We start from the raw sequence: 20,228 nt of genomic DNA, 5'->3' as shown, positions 1-20,228 counted from the left end.
CCACAGATTAGTGCTGTTTGCTACTGAGCAGATGAAACATTTGAACACTCTGGGCTTCATATGAACTGGCTGTAGTCTGTAGTTGTAGCTTTATAGACTATAATATTCTATTATAAACTCAAAAGGAGGTACTACAATTCTATACAATTGCAGAAGAGTCGAGGTTACTGACAGTAAAATACAATTAGAGCTTTCTTTTCATCCTAATTAGTGATTTTGAAATTCAAGAGCAGGCTGATGCACCATTTACAGGTGTTACTTACATTACTGGGAGCTTTAGAAACTTTTTGTTAAGCTCCACCTAATGACCAGAACAACTGATTTATGATCATCATCAAATTTGAATCAATGGAATAATGCAAAAAGAAGTGGGAGTGCAACAGACACTAATATTTGCTACATTTTCAGTACTCCACTATTGTGTTTTAAGGAAGGTAACAATGCTTTGTTTTGGCTAAAGCTCATGCATCACAAGTCTGAACAAAACCTATGTTTGAAAGGATTTATCTAAACAGAGTATAGAACACATTGTTCCATTTTATTGGCCCATGGGAAAGACATTGCACAAGGTCAACAAACAATAGGAGCGTACACATGCTTTGCAATGGCCAGCGGCATTTCAACAATCAACAACATCATTCTCAGTTAAATTATCATTCTCGTATATCAAAACATTACAGAACAGAAAACAAGGCTCAGCATATAATTATTTTTTTTTAAAGAATGTTTCTGGTTCTTTTTTCAGTTTTATGGCTTTTTTAAAATTTTTTTTACATATAATAGATTTTTGAAAATAAAAATGAAACACATTTATTATTATTTTAATACTTTCTTTGTCTTTATTGCACAAGTGGTGTGTGACTGTGAAAATGGGAAGAAACATTCAACAAATGCCCCTCGCCAGACTATATGAACTGGGGACTTGGTGGTTTAGTGGTATGAGTTTTAGACCACTGGGCGCCCACACATCCATGTTCCTCAGTTTTTCAAAATATATTGCTTGGCTCAGTCTGACCACAGTTCAGTCAGGAGGCACAATACTCATAAAAAACACTGTACGCCCCATCCCTATCAGTCATTAATTAGTATGATAGTGAAGATGTATAAATATTTAATAAGAAAACATGCTTCAACAACCACAAAAGCCCAACACATATTGAGAAAATATGTTCAGGTCCTTTAATAGAATATTACACCACCACGTAAGCCAAGAACAGGGCAACAAAATAAATCAAAAGTGCGTCGCATGTTGAACTGATACAAGCCGAGAACAGGACAAAGACATAAAGTACCAGAAGGACACAGGTAGGTAGATATTTCCTCCTTCATCACAGCCTTATGTTACGTAATCCTATCTATGACAGATAAATCAAAATATGAGGGGAAAAAAATACATTCCTCCCCAGCACACAGAAGAAGAGCACAGACAAAGAAACAGGAGGCATGCGAAAGCGCAGAGATAGCCCTCATCTGAGAATCGTGTCTCAGAGTTCAGAGTTGGCAGAGACTTCTGTCAGAGTGCACAGAGGTGTTGTTTAACATTCAAAAGCAGAGGCATAATGTGAACAAAAGATAAGATGATGGACGTCTGATAGACATCCAGCATATTATTTACATTCATCGGTGGAGCCTTGGCTGGTGGCACAAACCTGTTTCCATTCTATGTATGCACACGTGACACCATCATATGCTTTTTAAACTGACTTGAGCAACACTTTGCTTGGTTTACCTGTCAGGTACTTCTTCCCTTTTTACACTTACAATAATGAAGCTCCCACCAAGCAAAGTCTGCTTGGTGGGAGCTTCAGATTGGCAGCAAAAGATCATCATGTGCCTTATCAGTGAACTGCTCGCTGGGCCAGTATGTGATTTCTTGATACCGCAGAGACAAGAAACTAAAAATATCTTGTCGAGTTGTTCAGTTATTTCTTGAAAGGACACATGCTCATTGTAAAAAGTCTTTCAACCAGAACAACCATGTTGGTCACTGTTTTAACCCTCTTGTGAAAACTGTGCTAATCTTTCTTTTATAGAATGTGACTTTACCTGTCACCAGACTGGTAAAAACAAACTGTGAAAGTCTGAAGGGTCGATAGAAATGAAGTGCTCTTTTGTTTTTCTCCCCATCTTTACAATGATAGAGTATACTGTTTGTGTTACAGTATATATGTTACAGAGATGGTCAGAATGACTATTATGGCCTCAATCAAATTATCACACGAACAGTAACACATCAAGCTGTAGGATTTCCAAGGAAGTTGACAGAAATATCTCCAACATTTAAACAAGCCATATTTTTTTCAGTGTTTGAAAAATACATACAGTATGTTTGAAAAGTGAGCACAAACACAAAATATCAGATGATTTTTTTTTTTTTTTTTTTTACAACATTTTTGTCAGAAACAATCTAATCTCAGACATCATTTGGCTCCTCAGGTCATGAGACAACCGATAAATCACTTCCATGCATTAGTGACTTGAGTGAATGAGATGGAGCCAGCTGGAAACAGCAGATTCTCTGGGCCTCATAAAGCCTTTTTTCAAATCATTATGTAATTGTACCCTCCTCGTCTGTGCTGGTGCAGGACTCTGGTGTGTAATTGCCTGCTGAAATGGCCTGTTCCGTATACAGATGAACACCATTTAAGCATGTGAGCAAACCGATCTTGACAGTCCTTACAATGAAAGCTTGGATAGCTTCTGTTGTGTCCTCTCTTATAGGAGCTCATATGTAACGTAGACATTAATGTGCAACAACATTTTTGTAGCAGAAAGCAAATTCAGCTGTGAAACATTTTCATGACGCCAAACATTAATTATCATCGTCTTTGAAGATTACACCTTGTGGATCAGTAAACTGGAGTTTGCAGGTATTTTAATCTCATGTAACCATGTGGCAAGAACATTCATATTTCATATGAGTAAACTGTACTGCAGAATCACACAAAGTCCTGCCTGTAAGCACTGTGCATGCTTTTACTGGATCTATTAAGGAGGGTTGAAATGTATCATGTTTTCTATTTAGAAAGAATGAATTATTATTGTCTCGTTTTCCTTTCCACTGTGGGGGTTGGGCGGGATGTAACACCCTGGAAAATTCACAACCACATATAGGGCCAACTAGCTATAAGGGGATATTTGTGTAATTACTTTTCCTCTGCTGAGGAGCAGAAAGCTTCAGACTCTCCTGGGCAGGGAACTGAGATAATTACATGACGCAGATTCAAGTGGAAGCTGATTGAGTCGATCGTAAAACCGACATATCCCACAGCAACTTGCGAATAAATGTAGTCATTGTTTTAAATGCAAATGAATTAAGACCCCTGATGTTACTGTTGAAGCGTATACAGTATTAACTGCTGCACAATAGCTGTTAATGGAACTGATTACGTGTTGAGGAATACATTAGTATTTTCACAAATTCACTAGAAAGGTGCCACATGTCTCTGCACATTCACAGATGACAATAAACTCCAGGATAATCATGAATAATAACAAATAATTGGTTTCTGTGCAACAGAAAGTATTATTTCCTTCTATGTCTTTGTTTTCATTCACTAACCAACATCAATCCTTTGAGTGGTCTACTAAGGCAGACCGGCTTCACAATCAATACAAGATAAACTCCACTCTCTGTTGGCAGATACGTGGAAACAGAACATGCTCATCTTTCTCATGGTGTTCGCAGAAAACAATTTCCCATAGGGTCATTCTCACTGAGCTTGTGTGAATTCTCACATTTGCAGGGCAAAGGCAAGACAAGGCAAGGCAGAGTGTTTGTTAGTCTAAAATTGTTGGCTGCTGTTGTCCTTGACCAACCTTTATGAATACATTTACAGCATACTGTATACAGCAATGAGATGATGTAAAGATGGTATTTAAACCACTGTAAAAGGAATGCGTTGCCATTTCCTTCCAACAGCACTCTTTGTTAATTGTATTTAGTCGGTTGGGAGCAAACCAACTCATTAAAAAGTATCTTGACTTCATCTGAGACCTCTGAGAAATTGCACTGCACACATTAAAAGACATTAATGTTCACTCCTATTTAGAGGTAGCATCAGGGGTGCAGGTACACTGTTTGGCAGATAAGAAGAAAAATGATGGATGCATCCAAAATGTCCAAGGCGATCACCATTCATTTAAAAGTGTGAAATTAAAGAATATGGCTGGTTTAAAACATACTGTACCTGCAGCTTTTTGTGACCACCTTACACTGCTGCAGGCTTGATGTAAGGCTGTGAAACCACAGCAGATTGTGTGTAGCAGTTGCACAGGCAGCTTCAAATGTGCCAAGATAGCTTTTTCATCTCTTAAAGTCTGGACATGCCCTTCAGTATTCCATTATTTTTCCGCTAATCAGCCTTGTATCCAAAGAGCACCCCTCTCTTAAATTGATGTGACTCGTCACTGCACCAATTATCTTTTTTTTTTTTTTTTTCTCCAAAAATATTTGGCTGCATGCATTTTGGATAGTCTACTTAGCAGAGAGTTTACAGAGTATTTGTAACATTTCACTGATCTTTGTTGAACACCCTAATATTGAACTAATGTTCAACATTGTATATACAAATATTCAACCAACAATTAGTAACACATTTAATGGTAAGTGTTAGTGAAACGGTTGAATTGTTGAATCTCAGCTAATAACCTGTTGAAATGTTACAAATGATGTGTAAACTCTCTGTAAGCAGACTATCCAAATAAGGTGTCACCAGCTTGTGAAATTAGGTCCTGTTGTTAGTACACATTCTGTACTTACAGATCATGAATGCTTTTAATCCAATGATATCGGCAGTAATTGCTCAGTGACACTTTGACAGTTTGTCATGTGCAGACTAAAGTGTTAAACATCACAGATCTACATTCCTGTCCTCACACACTTTAGTGTTCATAAGAGTGGCCTTGAAGTTCCTCGGAAAATTGCTGAGAAAATAATTGCACAACAACAATTTGCCAGTGCATTCATATTCAGGAGGGAAAGTGGAAACGAACTAAAAAGCTTCACATTTCATAGTCCTGGCTGCTAGCTGAGCAACACCATGTACAGTGTATTATAAGATTTACAACAACTGATACCCAACTGGGACCATCATCAGCGTTCAGCTCAGAAACAACTGACTTCATATTACTACAACACACTAATAAATACTCATTTAGTCAATTACAATCAACAAATGGCTCCAGTTGAGGATTTGCATTTTTCTTCTGCATGACCAGAGATCATTTTTAAACAAAGTGGATACAGTTCATGTAAGATATATCAAAGCTATTCTTAACTTAATGTCAGCAATTTACAGTTCCCCCCTTTTTTTATTTACAGGTATTCACAAAAAATCATTTGTCCTTTATTTGGCTTATTTCTTAAAGTTGATGAAAGCAATGACTAAGATAAGAAACTAAAAAAAGAGGATGAAATGCACCACTTCCATATAAGCCGGTTTAGAGTCACCCATTTTCAATGCTTGGGTCTGGGAGATGTTATCAAAACTGAAAACTGGCAAAGAGGGAATTTCTGGCAGCCACTCTGTAGGCAAATGCAAGAGGTGACACGGTCATGCGTACACATGCTGGTTAGGTGACTTTGAATGGAATGTGTTTGAAGCAAAACAAATGCACCCAGAGCAGAACTGGCTGGTTTTCATTAACACTGCAACAGAGACTACTCTTATTTCCCAATGCACAATATCCTTCTGTGTTTTGTAACAACACATCCAAGACAATACTGCATCCATCCTTCTAACCTGTCCTGGGTTCACAGCCACAAGATAGGGATTCCCGTCAAAGGTCAACTTAGCTACTTTGTGGTTTATGAAGGTGGTTGCTTTCTTGGTTCTGCTTGTTAAGAGCATCCAGTGCCGTCTGAGTCTCCTTGCGTTCATCTAAAGAGCAGTTGGACACGGCGTTAGCCACAATGCAGACCTTGCGGAGGAGGATCTCCCTGAAGAGCAGATAGACCCACGGGTCCAGGATCTGGTTGAGGGAGGCCAGGCGGATCGCCGTCAGAAAGAAGTTACAGTCTAAATGGACATCCCGGCCGGAGGCTTGACTGGACGTCACTGTTCTTGAACTACACTCGTGGGAGGACACCTGGGTGGAGATCATCCTCAGCATCAGCACCTGAAGGGAGAGGCAGGCATGAGTTTGTACCAACAGGGGCGTGCCGGATGTCCGTATTATGACTCTGAAACAAGGTCTAAAGAAACTTACACATTACATACAGATGTAATGAGGAGATATTGTATTTTCTTTTGATTAAATGTACCACCAAGAAAACCTTCCAGAAGTCTAGATTCTGTTAGCTGAGAGATAATGATTTTTGCTTTTGTATACACCCTCTTCCAGGAGAGAAAGATAATGTTGACACTCTAAGTACTCACACTCACACTCTGGCATCACTGCTATCACAGTGCTGTGGATTCTATTAATATCCTTGGTAGGACTATTAAATATGTGACTGACAATGCATGACCTCATAGAACACTGAGCAGACCCGCAAACAGGACTCGGCTAAGTGGATTGCTCCTTAATGGCAAATGGCAGCAGCATTTCAAAGGAAACACACATGACAACATTTATCTAACTGGGAACTGTGGTGTGGTTAGGGGCATGGGTAAGAGTAATTTACATTACTATAAAATATATATAAATGAGTACAAGAACTATCTGTTGTGTGCATGAATGAAAAGAAATAAAAACATACCAACAGAGGAGACCAGCATACAAGCAGGACGCACATGATCCCTAACAGTTGAATGACTGTCTCCGTGGTGAGTCGCTCCCACTGTTTTGAAGACTGAGACGTGCCGGACTTTGTTTTACACCGGATAATTAAGCCCCGGATCGTCACTACATTGCAGGAAACTGTTATAAGCAGAGAGAAAATCCCAAGTACAGCGAATGTGATGGAGAAAAACATATTGCCCGGGACTTCTCTGTCTCCCGTGCTGATAAAGCACCATGTGCCCGGCCACTGCTGTTGGTATTTCCCGACCCCTGCAATGGGCAGTAGCGCAAAGAGCAACACAAGAAACAATATGACAGCCAAAGTCTGCTTTGTCACATTCGTCTTCATGTGATTGGAGTACCAGTGGGGATTTGTTATCGCCATGGCCCTTTCAATTGCCATGGCACTGGCCAAGAAGAGAGCGGACAGGCCAAATGTTGTCATGCACACACCGAAAAAAGCGCACAGTTGGCCCGTTGAGTCGATGCGCTCCCAGTTCTGACCAGCTCTGTAAACTGATATTACTATTGGACTTGTCAAAAGCTGTCCAAACAGGTCGGTCAAAGCCAGCGATCCAATGCAGAGCAAGAACGACTTTTTCCTTTTATTTTCCTTCTTTCTGTAAGAGATATACACCAGAATAAGAGCTAATGAGTTGCCCACCATGCCAGTGATCATCATGGTTATAGGGAAACCAACTGATACAAATCCACAACTTGAATTTTTGGTAACATTGTCTTCGCGTATTGTCTTGGAGATGTTAGGGACCAGCATCTCTGCAACAGTAGCTTGAAAGTCCTCTGGAGAATCACAAGTGTCCGTAGTCATCCTTTCGGAGAGGGTCAACCTATATACAGCGAGTAAGCCATGTGAGAGTCCAGCATCCTCTTACGCTCCAAACTGCTCCAACCGAATGCCGTGCGTAAAAGCGCGTTGGATCCTTTACGCGCTGGAGGCGGGACTATTTAGAAAAGCACCCAGAGGAAGCAAACAGCTGAGTCTGCATGTGCTTTAGATCTATTCAATGAACCATAAACCCGATTTCTGCAAACCTTGTAGGATGTCTGCCTTACTGATTATCTTAGTTTATTAACTTCCTCTTCACAAGTAGAGGCTATGACACTTTAGATGAGTGGAACAAGTTCTCAGACGCACCTGCTACGGACTCACATAAGTTAAGATGCCAGGGATGATCATTTAAATCTTGAAGTGAGCACACAGGCGGACTCATCTGATGAGATAGTGGGAAAAAAACAACCTACACTGCGCCTCTTACGGGGGAAAGTACGGACACATGGTCCTTAAGCATCTGAGAGCAGAGCTAGGAGGGGTTATATAAAGGTGGGATGTGTTAAATCATCAGGCTACCTCCGACCGTTGATCATTTGATGGGTTTTCACATTTAAGTATGTAATTAAATTTTTTCAAGCCGACAAACATCTAAGCCAATTCATATGAGGCCTACGTTCAATAATGATTAGGGTTTGCAAGCGTATCCTCTTTTATAAAACACGTTTTGTGTTTTTGCATTCAGTAAAAAATTTGGCTGTTATGAGAAATCATCAGATTATATACATTTCATTTTAACTACCAAAACACAGACAACAGGCTAACTGCGGGGTTGTTCTTTTCTGAGCTGTTTACAACAGCAGTATTTTTAACAAAATGTTGCAGTAACAGAATTGATTTTGCCCAATTTAAATGCAGTGCTTAACATTTTGTACCACACAGCTGTACTATACCATTTATCTATTTGCCTTCTTTATTAACTGAGCATGCCAAGGTATTCAACCTGCCTTCTGTTCGGCACGTGTCTGCAGAAGCAACAAGTGCCACCTGTTGACCAGAATGAGAATGACACCAATTGCCTAAATGTGTGGAGCATGGGTCCATTTTCACCTGTAGCAACTTAGTCTCTGCCAAATTATATAGGACTTTAATATTTAGTTAGAGGTCTGGATGAGACAAAATTTGCCATACGATATTTTATAGTCATTCAGATAGAAAATTAGAAATACAAATAGACACGAGTAACCGTTTCAGATTCGTGATACGGCTCATGTATTGTGAAAACAAAAAAATGACAAAAATGTTTTTTTTTTTTTTTTACACAAAACAAATACAACGAATGTCTCATAAACATGAATCCGCGTTTTAAAACAATATTTAGCTTCTCCTGGTTAACCTATAGTCCAAATTTGACAATTCTAGCCAGTGCATATCTAGATCTGGTCTGACGTGGCCTGGATGCGGGAGAAAAGACAAGTGAACTCAACTGGTTTACTCACTGGGAAAAGGGCTTCATTGGCGAACGCTGACGGATGACGTTACCTAGTAACGTAATATGGGGATATCTAACTATAGCTTACACTATAAACATTAGAACATGCAACACGCTTGATATACCAGGTCTCAAAAGACAATCCTTACCGTGTGAAAATCAAACACAAACAATTAACAAGAAGCAATGTCGAGAGGATTTTATTTACACGTGTACATTTTAAGTTGTTTCACCATTAAAAAGACTGTATTGCCACATTCTACTATAAATCGGGACATATGTTTGTTATTGTTTTTGTTGTTGCACTACTCTGGAGCAGAAAAATCTGACTATTAATTGAAGAAATTAGTTTTCCAAGTGAAAAATGAAGAGGAATAACCGAGTTGTAAATTAGGCCACAATCTTGTAAAGAAAAAAAATTACACCAAAAAATGTAGAACCTACTGCAATTTACTTAAAACAAGCAATATTAAAAAGTAAAATACTTACCTTGAAAACATAAAACAAAATATATATTTACCAAAAAACAAAAAGAAAAAAAACAAACAGGCCAAAATTCAATGCTACATCTCTGGTATTCTAAATTGATGCTTAAGTACTTCACCTTTTATTTTAAAAATGAAGACTGTATTTATAAAAGAAAAAGAAAAAAAACCAAAGACTTTTTAAGACACGATCTCAGATGTTTCATAGGGCCAAAAAGGATTCACAAATCCTTACTTCATTTTACCCAGTTGAGTAGAATAAAATGTACTGTTGTGACGATATGAAGCAGAATGGGTTTAAAACTGGATACAGCCTCTTCACAGTATATCTGATTTCCTTATAGGACCAAACATTTATGTTTATTGGACACCTACAGTTACAGACACTTGTCACAGATTTGGGGTGTGTGGTTTTAAAAGGGTGCATGTAATGACAGGTAACAGCAGAGAGAAGTCACACTGCCGCTCTTTTAAGGGAGATAAGACTTTTGGAGGTTCTGTGAAAATGAACAGCATACTCAATGGATGTGGTTGTTTTCCTTGCAACACAACATGCACTTGTACTAAGGTTCCTTGTCTTGTTTGAAAGGCTGTAATAAAGTTATTTCTTTTTTGAACTGGAGCCAGAATGGGAGGATCCAGAGGACTGCCCACGGCGCCTGAAATCACACAAACACCATGGGAAGAGGAACAAAGTCAGCAGACTCAGCTATTGACATTCACTTATGCATACACGAAATACAAGATCATAAAATATATATAAAGAAAAAAACAACATAACATGAGAAAATGTGAACCTATTTCTGTAAATCTGAAATCCCACAAGCGAGGCAACAGTAAGCTAATAATAATCAGTGCCATTGTGGTATTCCACAGAAACCCAAACCTTTCGGACGAACGTGATCTAGAGCGCCTCCGTTTTCTCCCTCCAGATGAGGACCTGGAGCGACTGCGTTTCTGTCTCCTCTCAGGTGAGGAGGAAGGTGAGCGGGACCTCTTCCGGGGAGAGGAGCCCTTTCCAGACCTGGAGCTGGATCTTTTGGAGGAATAAACCAAGCACCGAGGTCAGTAAGGTCCAGGCAAAAGCTTCACCAGGATGGGTATTTATCAAGCTTCTCTGAATAACAGCACTGACTTATGGTATGGAGAAATTTTACCAAAGATGCTGTAAGGCTAATATTTAGCTTCTTATGAATATACTGACACTAACCGAGCAGGCAAAGCCAACTCCACTGCTGAGAGATGCTTGATGAAGACCCCAGATGCCTTGGTAACATTTAAACTCAATCCAAGACTGCGTTTTATTTTTACTTCGGCCCAATTCTAAACAAACCTATGTCAACAGATTGAAAACCGTCATGGCAGTTTATGAGTTTGCCTCAAGACCAAAATTACTATCAGCAGATTAAGAAAAAGGAATCAGAGTGGGATAAGCACTAACTAGTGATTAGGACTGTTGTGGAGCTTACAGCCCCATACATACACTCTCTAAAGGGAGAGAGTGCATGTCACCTCATTCACCTGGAGTGGGACCTCGAGCGAGATCCAGATCTGGAACTGGATGAGCTTCTAGAGCGGGACCTGAAAGACAAAAAAACAGAACCTTTCCAATATTTTCCACACAAAAACGTTGCTACATACGGGGTTTATGTGTCAATGCACAGGCAAAACATTTAACTGCACTGCACAGTCTTGCTTTACTGTATTGAGAAATAGAGAGATGACTAAAACCTGTAGTCAACAATTCCATTAAGACTGGAGCATGTGAATCAATAGATAACAATTGCGAAAGGAAATCTTGGTGAGCTTTTTATGATAAAAGGCTGCAGCATAAACAATACATTCCTTCCATCTTAAGTCATGGACATTTCAAAACCCAACACAAAAGATGTTATCAAGAGATATCATTCCATCTGCACATCACTGTCTTACAGCACAGAGGGGGAGGGGTTAAGAAGAGGGAAAACAACAAATCATCAGAACAGGACATTTGATGGATGTTGATCAGTAAATCAGAAGGAAGATTGAGCTGATACTGACATTTTGCCCGGAGTTACCCTTGACCTGTACCCTTTTACCTGGACCTCGACCGTGAACTGGAGCTGGAGGAGCGCGAGGATGAGCGGGAACGGGATGATCCCGAGCGGCTGCCCTTTTTCTTAGCTGGCTTGTCATCTTCATCACTGGCGTTGAGGTCATACTTTGACAGGTCTCCGTCGTCTTCATCGTCGTCATCATCATCCTGGAGAGAAGGTGTTTTTAATAATACATACATATTGGCTAGTGTTTTATTTATAACATTTGTTCTTTTGAATTTCCAGCTCCAGCCATTATTCTTACATCCAGTTTGTACTTGGAGAGGTCACCATCTTCATCGTCTTCATCGTCTTCCTCATCATCTTCCTCTTTTGCTACTTCTTTCTTTTCAGTTTCTTTTGAGGAAGATGTGCTGTTGGTCTTCCCACGATACTTTTTCTTTTTCCTACCAAACTGCAATATTAACAAGAGAACATATTCTATAATCAGTAAAAATTACACCTACAAATGCTAACTTGTCTTAAGTGTTTCAATAATCAAACATTTCACTTGATTGATGATTCAGTATCAGTTAGCTCACCTCATCATATTCACCATCAGATTCCTCCCGTTCAATGTATTCTACATTTTCCCTTTCATTGAAACCTCCTCCATAACCTGCGAACATGAGATAAAAAACAAGTCAAGTACTAGTATTCAAAAGCATGAAAAGAATCGACTAATAATATATTTGATGCGTTACCTGTTCTCTCTTCAAGCTTAGCATATTTAGGTGTGTTACACATGTTGCACTCCGACCGCCTTGCCCAGTTCACATTGCCGCATCTTAATGAAAACAAGAAGGGGAAAAAATTGCATCATCTAACCTCTCAGACTTTATATCTGCACCGGTGGAACTGGAAATGTATTCACTTAATGATAATTATAACAAGTACGTGTTTGATGATGACAACCTGTACTGGTATTTACAATATATACATACGTTTTGCACTGCCAGTCATTTGCACTGAAGAGGCCTCTACTCTTCTCAGCCAAGGTTTTCCCAATCTCTGTTCCTCCTGCTTTCATCATCTTTGCCTCTGTGGTTTTCTCTGTGGACACAAAACAATGTTTTATAGTAGAGTTATAGTAAAAGTATTCTGCAAGATATAATAATTTGCAAGAATGACTCACCCCTGCCACATCTGTTACAACTAGTTCTTCTAGCAAAGTTCACGTTTCCACACCTGCAAAAGCACATAAAATAAGGCTTGAGCTTGTTACTTAATCTCTGAGGCACACGCTGAGTGTGCTTCAAGCAACAATCGCCAAATGAGTTGTGTTGGTTTATTTATTTTTCATGTGCCACACCATTAGCTAGCAGTCTTTCATTGGACACGCTGTGTCAAAGGCCTGCGCACTGCCGACTGCAGCTGGCTTGTCTGTCTGGTCACGGTTTAAATGCAGACCATTTGCAACATGATATTGCTGACTCTAGCTTAAAGCAACCCTCATGACAACTTGGCTTCTACAACATAGTAAACACCACCCACAATAGTAAGTGGAGACTATAACCTCAACCCACACAAGATAACGACAGCTAGCTTGCTATCTTGAAAGTCTCCGCACACCGACAACTTACATTGAAACTCCTTGACCCCGAAAATCCCAGACAGGTCCCAACATTAAAATGTACAATTGACATATCGTGTTTATTCTGATGATAGTGTAGCTAAATAGTAGAACATAAGGTAAATGTTAGTTAGTTTACTTTGCTAGTCAACGTTAGCATGAACCAAATGCTAGAAGGCCGAAGCTAACTAATGTTTGACTGTTAGCACGACCGCAAAATTAAACAGACGTCCTCGGCCAAATTGAACCACATGGGACGTAAAATGGGACCTTGTTCTATGCGTGAGGAGCACTTACTTTTTATCAGGACAAATCCAGTCCCCGTCGCTGACTCGAAAACTCTTCCCTGACATTTTTGTGCCTGTTAACACTGAGTGGCTCGCTGGCAGGGTGTGCTCACTGCGTTCAGCTCAGCAACACCGCCTCCCTCCACTGCTGCCTTCAGGGGCTTTTGGTAGCTGTAAACTCTCACCCTGTCTCTGCTCGTAATTTGGACATGAGGTTTGTGACATATTCTGTTCTGTCCACTATTTTACCAGGTAGCCTTTTGATCGACAAAACCACTTTGTACAGTGTAAGAACATACGTATTATTGTCTAGCCTACATAATCTGAACAAATTAGGTTTTATGTAATATTCGATATTCCCGAAAGCGCCTGAATGTAACACTGACAAAGGACAAACCTATTTTCTGTTGAGAAACGTTATACAATGAAAATAAAGTATTATAATCGGGAATTATAATTTCATACAAAGGTAATAGTGTTAAACTTACAGGGTCCCGTCAGTTTTTAAATTTTGTCATCAAAAGTTAACAGTTATTACTGTTATTACTGTAATGCCAATATTACAGTAAACATACCTACAAGATCATAGGCTATAGGCTACAGTTACAATGTGGCTAAATATTTGCTCTTGAATACCACACAGACTTAACATCCCTATAGGTATAGCCTATTATAATTTGTTTGGGCTGAACCACATACTTGAAAAGCAGAGCATTTATTTGCCTATTTATTTATTTTAATTGTTCTTAATGAGTAAACTATATAAAGAAACACAGTTTCATTCCCCTGTATACTGAATATTATATATGGCGAGAATGACAATAAATTCTACCTTGCACAGATCCTTCTATTGTGTATCTTGTGAAAAGAGGAAATGCAGGTTCATAGACTCAGGGGTAAATTGTTAATATTAATAAAATTAAATGTAGCCTTCACTTTGTTGTTTACACTGTTCGACCTATACCTTTAAATACTAAAAGATGAAAGATATTGTAATGGTGAGAGTGGATGTCCAGATGACAGTATTTGAGCTCATGTGTGATTAAAGATCTATTGTAAAAGAAGTTTTGTTGACTCTACCCATGATGTCCCTCTCTCACAAATTCAGAATCCAAATTTAACAGTTTGAAATCCTAAACTGAATTCACTAGTTGTCACTTGTCTTCTTACAATGTCAGTACCACCACCACCACTAGATGGCAGTGAATGTCAACGTTTAACACTGCACATGTTCACAGACCCTCCTGTTTTATTTAGGACTTTGTCATCTGCTCACAGGCTCCCAATGATTTTGCTGGTTCATCTAGATCAGACCTGTGTAAGGTTATGAAAAAAAGTCGCTTCAACTGGGCTCAGAGTGAATGTTCACATGTGCTTCTCTAAATTTCACATGAACATTTTCTGATACAATGTATTTTATAATATTCATTTGAATCATATGAAGCAGGGGTAAATATGATCCAATTTTGATAAATATGTATTACTAGAGTTTTGCAGATTCTGCTCTTTCTTGACTGTCACAAAAAACATACTTACATATATACTTACAATGTGTAGTAATATTTATACATTCATCAAATTCACTGTATATATGAGATCAAGCTTTTAGGACACTTGCTTCAGTACAGTATAAATGAGTTATGTTGTTTCCATATAATTGTTTTGTGTGTTGCTACCAAACATGCACACAAAAATGGGTCACAAAATTAGTTCTAAAATATAAATGTTGATTCTTACAGGTCCTTATGATCTTTGATAGTATTTGTCAAGTGATAGAAAAATGAATTGCTGGTGAACTATCCACTAGTTGGAAGTGTCTGCCAGTAGCATTGATATTAAAAGTCTCGTAAAGCACCAATCTCTCACAGAACAGCTTCAAATGGAGAACAGGGAGAAAGTCCGCTTATGGTTCTCATAAATCAAGTACATGTCTCCCTAACAGATACATGATGATTAAAACTATGTATGATTAAACAATCTTGTTCAGTTCATCTCCATTGTACTCAATTAAATAAACCCATCTTGTCCAAGACATAAGGGACGAGCCTCAGCAATGTCATTTCACTGCTGTCAAAAACAGGCAAAATGGAACAGAAAAGAAAGTAAATGATTCACATCTCATGTGATACTACCAGTGCTGAAATCATCGACGTAAGAAATGTGGAGACAATTTACAAACCTCTATTTGTGCATTACAGGAAAAAAAAAAAAGAAGCTCTAATTATCTGAAGTTCACGTCCTTTAGTCAGCTGACAGCTTGACATTTCACAGGATCCAATCAGTAAATATTATTGCAAGTGATAAATTATAAAAAATATTTTGAAGAAAACTATCAGTCAAATTCGACCTTGCAACAACAGAGCCACTAGGAAGACACGGACACAAAATATTTAATAAATCCAGATGAAAAGATGTTACAACTTTAAATATCAGAGTAGCCAACGTGCAGGAAGTAGCACGCCATATGTTGCTGGGATGTAAATGCCGTTAATGAAGACGAGGCAAAGCCTGCAAGTTGAACTTACTTCTCATGTGATAATACTTAACAACTGTTCCAACTGAAGCAGAGCTTTGGCTGCTCTAGAATTGCCCTTGTCCACCCAATCTGCTGTCGGTCAAAGTCAAAGACCCTTGGAGGTCGCTGTCACAGCTGGTCCGTGACCCTGAGGCCACACCAGTAGCCATTTTGGTGTCTCAACTAGAGTCATTTACTTTCTTTTCTGTTCCTTTTGCCTGCTTGACAGTGGTGAAATGGCGTTGCTGAGGCTTGTCCCTTATGTCTTGGACAAGATGGGTTTATTTAATTGAATACAACAGAGATGAACTGGACAAGATTTTTTAATCATACGTTGTTTTAATCATCATGTATCTGTTAGGGAGACATGTACTTGATTTATGAGCCCCACACAAGGTTTATTAGGACTAGAGGCCAGCAAGGATAATGTATCAGAGGCGAGAGAGGCATGTTTTATTATTCAGCCTCTTGCTGTTAAAGGAAATGACTTTTGGACCTTCATCAGTATAATTCAAAATATTGTACACACAGGCCAGTAGTTTGATATTACACGAAAACAGCCATCTCTTCACACATAGTTTGTTATTTGTTCATGATAAGACATCCTCTCTGTTCGGTTTGAGCTCTGTTCGCTTCATTGAAGTGATTTTTCGAGACGGGAAGCTTGCTCCTTCTCACAGGCAGCACAGGAACCACCTCTACTCACAGGTTCCAGCTGAGGATGTACTTTTTTGTTTGCTTTCAGCATTGAGGAGAGATATGAAGCAAATGAAGCCATGAATAACTAATAAGGAGACACTGCCAAAGCTGTGGTATGTATGTTTGTTTACTGCACAGAGTTGCACTAAAGATTCAGAGAGTAGTCAGGCAATTAAATAACACTTAGGTAAACAGCGTCCAATTACGTGACAGTGGCTTCGCTGGCTGTAATGCTTTTTTAACTTTACTCTGTCCCTTTCTGCCCAATGTACAGCCCACCATCTGATTATGTCCTGGGTCAATAACACTACTAAGAGAGATTTTTCATGGGTGTCAATGAGGCTTTGGCTAGGCTGACACCGTTTTCTAGCCCAGTGGCTGGATACGGTTGAAGGTTCATGCACAGCAGAGTCTCTGACAGGGAAAGGCAGCCATGTATGCAGGTTTGGAAAAACCTGCTGCAAGCTGCCAGGACTTTCCAATACTGACAGATGGCAGGGAGCTGTTTCCGTGAAAAGGGGGTAGGGTGAGGGTGAAGAGTTGGAGGCTGGTGTGTGCTGGTGCACTCCACCCTCCGCTCTTATCTCAATATCATGATTCAGCATTAATCAGGGGAGTAACATGTATTTCCCATGCGCCAAACAAACATCAAGTGTGGGGCTGTTTGTTGGATGTAATTTGACACTCTGCTCTTATGGGGCATGTCTGCAAGTACGGAGAGGCGGTCCTGTGTTCACACTTTACAGGCGATAGGTGAACTGTGAGGTGCCAGCGAACCCCATCAGAATTATATAACGCAGACTACTGCACAGTGAAACAGCTCGAGCTGGAAGATGTGCCGCTGCATTGTGCCGTATCTCCTGTCCTCTCAGCCGGTCCTTATCACTAAAGCACATTCATTTTGGGAGCCAGAGAGCATGCATTTTACAGTCCAGTCTCACTACTTCTTGTAAAAGTAATCGACAAAGCATGATATGATGTGTAAAATTTGAAATTAATAAATCTGTTTAGCAGTAATAAACTGCAAGATGGAGCGAGTTCCACTGGCTCATCAGTTTTGATTGTGTCAGTGCGTTAAAGCATTTTTATGTTAAGTATTCATCTACTGGTGCTTATTTTTGGAAGCCATTTATATTGATATACTTCTCTGAACTGTTTCCAATTTCATTTTTATCCGTTTTTTAGTCACCACAGTGATAATTCTTATGATCCAAAGTTCAGGAAAGATCCCTCTATGAAGAAAAAGCACTATTCCAAAACCATGCTCTTTTAGCAGAGGCATGTTTTTGAGTAGAGACAATCATAATGCCTTGAGCTTGCAGGTGATCTTGAGCATTCCTCACTGACAATATCAATGTGTCGAGTCCGGCAGATCTAGACAGGCCAGAGAATTGGAGGAGTGATGTTAGCTCCAAGTCTGAGACCAGACATTGTTCCTAAAATGGAATCAGAGAATTCCACAGATAAAGTGTTTACAGGGCAAGAGGTGAGCTCACTTAATGATGCCCTGATGTGTGTCAGTACAAAATGCAATATCTAAACCCCTGCTTACATTAAGACAAAGCCAGCGGGATGTTCTCCAGTGTCATTTCTCAAATGGTTTTGTCAGGTCTGTCGAGCGGACTCCTGTTTAATTGCTGTGTATAACTTTTGGGGACCACTTGCAAAGGAAAGAAATCAATGTTCTTTCGAGCTCCAACCCGAGGCAGAATAAACTGAGTATCACACAAAGTCTCTGAGTGACTAAAACATTAACTGGAAAAAAAAGAAGAAGCTCAATTAAACAGAGTACTAGTTCTATCTTAATTATAGCTTCTCTTTTTGTGCCAAAGCTATTTACGTTCATTCCATAATAATAGAACAGCCAAGATGGATCAGCCTTTAATCAATTATCAAACACAATTCATGAAAACATCTTTACAATTTTATATTTCTTGATGCATTTGATAACATTTCACACACCACATGGTGGTTTTGTTTTTGGGATGTTGTATATTCTTGTGGCAGAGGAGACAAAATGTGAAAATGAGATAGGTAGAGTGAGGGGAAGCTGACAGATGGACTAAGAAAAAGGAAGAGGAGATGAGTTCACAGTAAACAATACTCAGACTGTAATTAAGTGACCTGACTTCAGTTAGAAACATTATGTGAGGAAAATTGTTTTTGTGATTTGATGCACTCAACCGTGTATTTGATCCCACAATTCTTCTCCCGTTAACCCCCCCCCCTCCCCTTTTCTTTATTCACTTCAAATTTCACGTCACACTGCAGAGCTGACAGTTACTGAAGAGGTAATCTCATTGCCATATAACAATGGCTAATGCAGGAAAATAGGAAGCAGTTTCAGCGCAGCTTTGGCCTATGCATCATCTGGCTCTGCTCTTGGCAGTGACATAGTCCTGGCACTGGGCTGATTAATGTGATAGGTGGAATTTGTCTCGTTATGTTGACACCGGCTAATAAATGCCTTGTAAACAGCCAGTCACAGCTGTTAATGCATCATCATAATCCAGGATTAGGAGGTGCCAGGCATGGCCAATAAATGCAATTAGGCACTGACAAAATTAATTCGCCCATACTCTGACTTTCCTGCGCCCTGTCCATTCTGAGGGAAACTCAAGTGTGCCGTGTGATTCTTCACAGGGTCGCAGGGGGATAAGCACGCTGAAAATCTCCTCATTAAATAAAGAATATCTCACTCAATTTGTGTTCACTACAATGCATAATTTGTGGAATATCAACTCCGAGTGAGATTGAAATGAAAACAAATATCCCTGCTTTGCTCCTCTAATCCATCTGGAATCATGGAATTATCAACAAGGGAGTCGGCTTCAAAGGGAGAAATCGAAGGAGAAAACCGTATCCTGAGTCAATATAAGTGTGAAAATGTTATCAAGCTGAAACTCATCATGCAAATGCTGTATTTTATCGTTATATCCCACCTTTTCTCAGAAGAGACACAAGATTGGTGACTTTTAAATGTGACTGGTCGTTAGAGAGGTCACCAAGACAGCCATTAACTTCCTGTCACTCTTCTCCGTCATGCCTCATTGGGGAAAGTTGTGATGCATTCCTTCACGTTTTTACTCACCTCGCTTATTTTTAGCAGCTGGGACTTTGGTCGGATGTTTTTCTTTTTAAAAGACACCCCACACACCTCCTGCACCCACCCAGCCCGTCCTATTACCGGAGTGATGGTCAATTGAGATGATCAATTTGCATAATGGAGCATTAAATTGGGCCCATCACACCAACCTCTAAGCAGCTTGCTCCCATGGAGGGCTCACTGAGAATGGCAATTGCTCTTGAAGGGGTGACATGTATCCTCCTTGCTGGAGAATCCTTTCACCATGCAGGCTGAAGCATTTGGCTGGTAGATATAGCAGCAGTCACTGAATAATGCAGGCTCTTATTCATGAGTAATCTGTTGCTGGATGGAGAAGTTCATGCTAAAGGAAGACCTGAGTCAAATAATGAGAGACAATGTTAAAATGATGAGCAGAATTAACACTCAGATTGAGATTTTAAACTCATCTGTTCTTTTGGTTTACCCGACCTATCTTTCCAGAAAAGAAAAAGAAACCAG

At 39.6% G+C, this 20,228-nt stretch overlaps 2 protein-coding genes across 3 annotated transcripts; both read right to left on the bottom strand.

Moving 5' to 3' along the window:
* Window positions 1-517: 517 nt before the first annotated feature.
* On the bottom strand, window positions 518-7,744 carry ptger3 (prostaglandin E receptor 3 (subtype EP3)). Its single transcript, XM_023411031.2, has 2 exons — window positions 6,704-7,744; window positions 518-6,120 (listed from the first exon to the last, which is right to left on the bottom strand). Exons 1-2 carry the CDS (start codon window positions 7,553-7,555, stop codon window positions 5,794-5,796), a joined length of 1,179 nt encoding a protein of 392 aa, XP_023266799.1. The 5' UTR covers window positions 7,556-7,744; the 3' UTR covers window positions 518-5,793.
* Window positions 7,745-9,192: 1,448 nt separating this feature from the next.
* zranb2 (zinc finger, RAN-binding domain containing 2) lies at window positions 9,193-13,572 on the bottom strand. 2 transcript variants are annotated; one of them, XM_023411038.2, is made up of 10 exons: window positions 13,439-13,572; window positions 12,704-12,756; window positions 12,513-12,621; window positions 12,273-12,355; window positions 12,111-12,187; window positions 11,834-11,983; window positions 11,572-11,735; window positions 11,015-11,074; window positions 10,380-10,529; window positions 9,193-10,152 (listed from the first exon to the last, which is right to left on the bottom strand). In XM_023411038.2, exons 1-10 carry the CDS (start codon window positions 13,492-13,494, stop codon window positions 10,095-10,097), a joined length of 960 nt encoding a protein of 319 aa, XP_023266806.1. In that variant the 5' UTR covers window positions 13,495-13,572; the 3' UTR covers window positions 9,193-10,094. The 2 variants fall into 2 exon arrangements, with proteins under 2 accessions (XP_023266806.1, XP_087031442.1); XM_087175316.1 differs by having other exon boundaries at window positions 9,193-10,529.
* Between the last annotated feature and the right edge of the window lie 6,656 nt (window positions 13,573-20,228).

This window comes from Seriola lalandi, unplaced genomic scaffold, assembly GCF_002814215.2.
Source record: "Seriola lalandi dorsalis isolate HSWRI2012SDOR001 ecotype SW California unplaced genomic scaffold, Sedor1 jcf7180002054446, whole genome shotgun sequence".
In the NCBI taxonomy this organism is placed as follows: Eukaryota; Metazoa; Chordata; class Actinopteri; order Carangiformes; family Carangidae; genus Seriola; species Seriola lalandi.
This window is presented reverse-complemented; position numbering and strand designations above follow the sequence as displayed.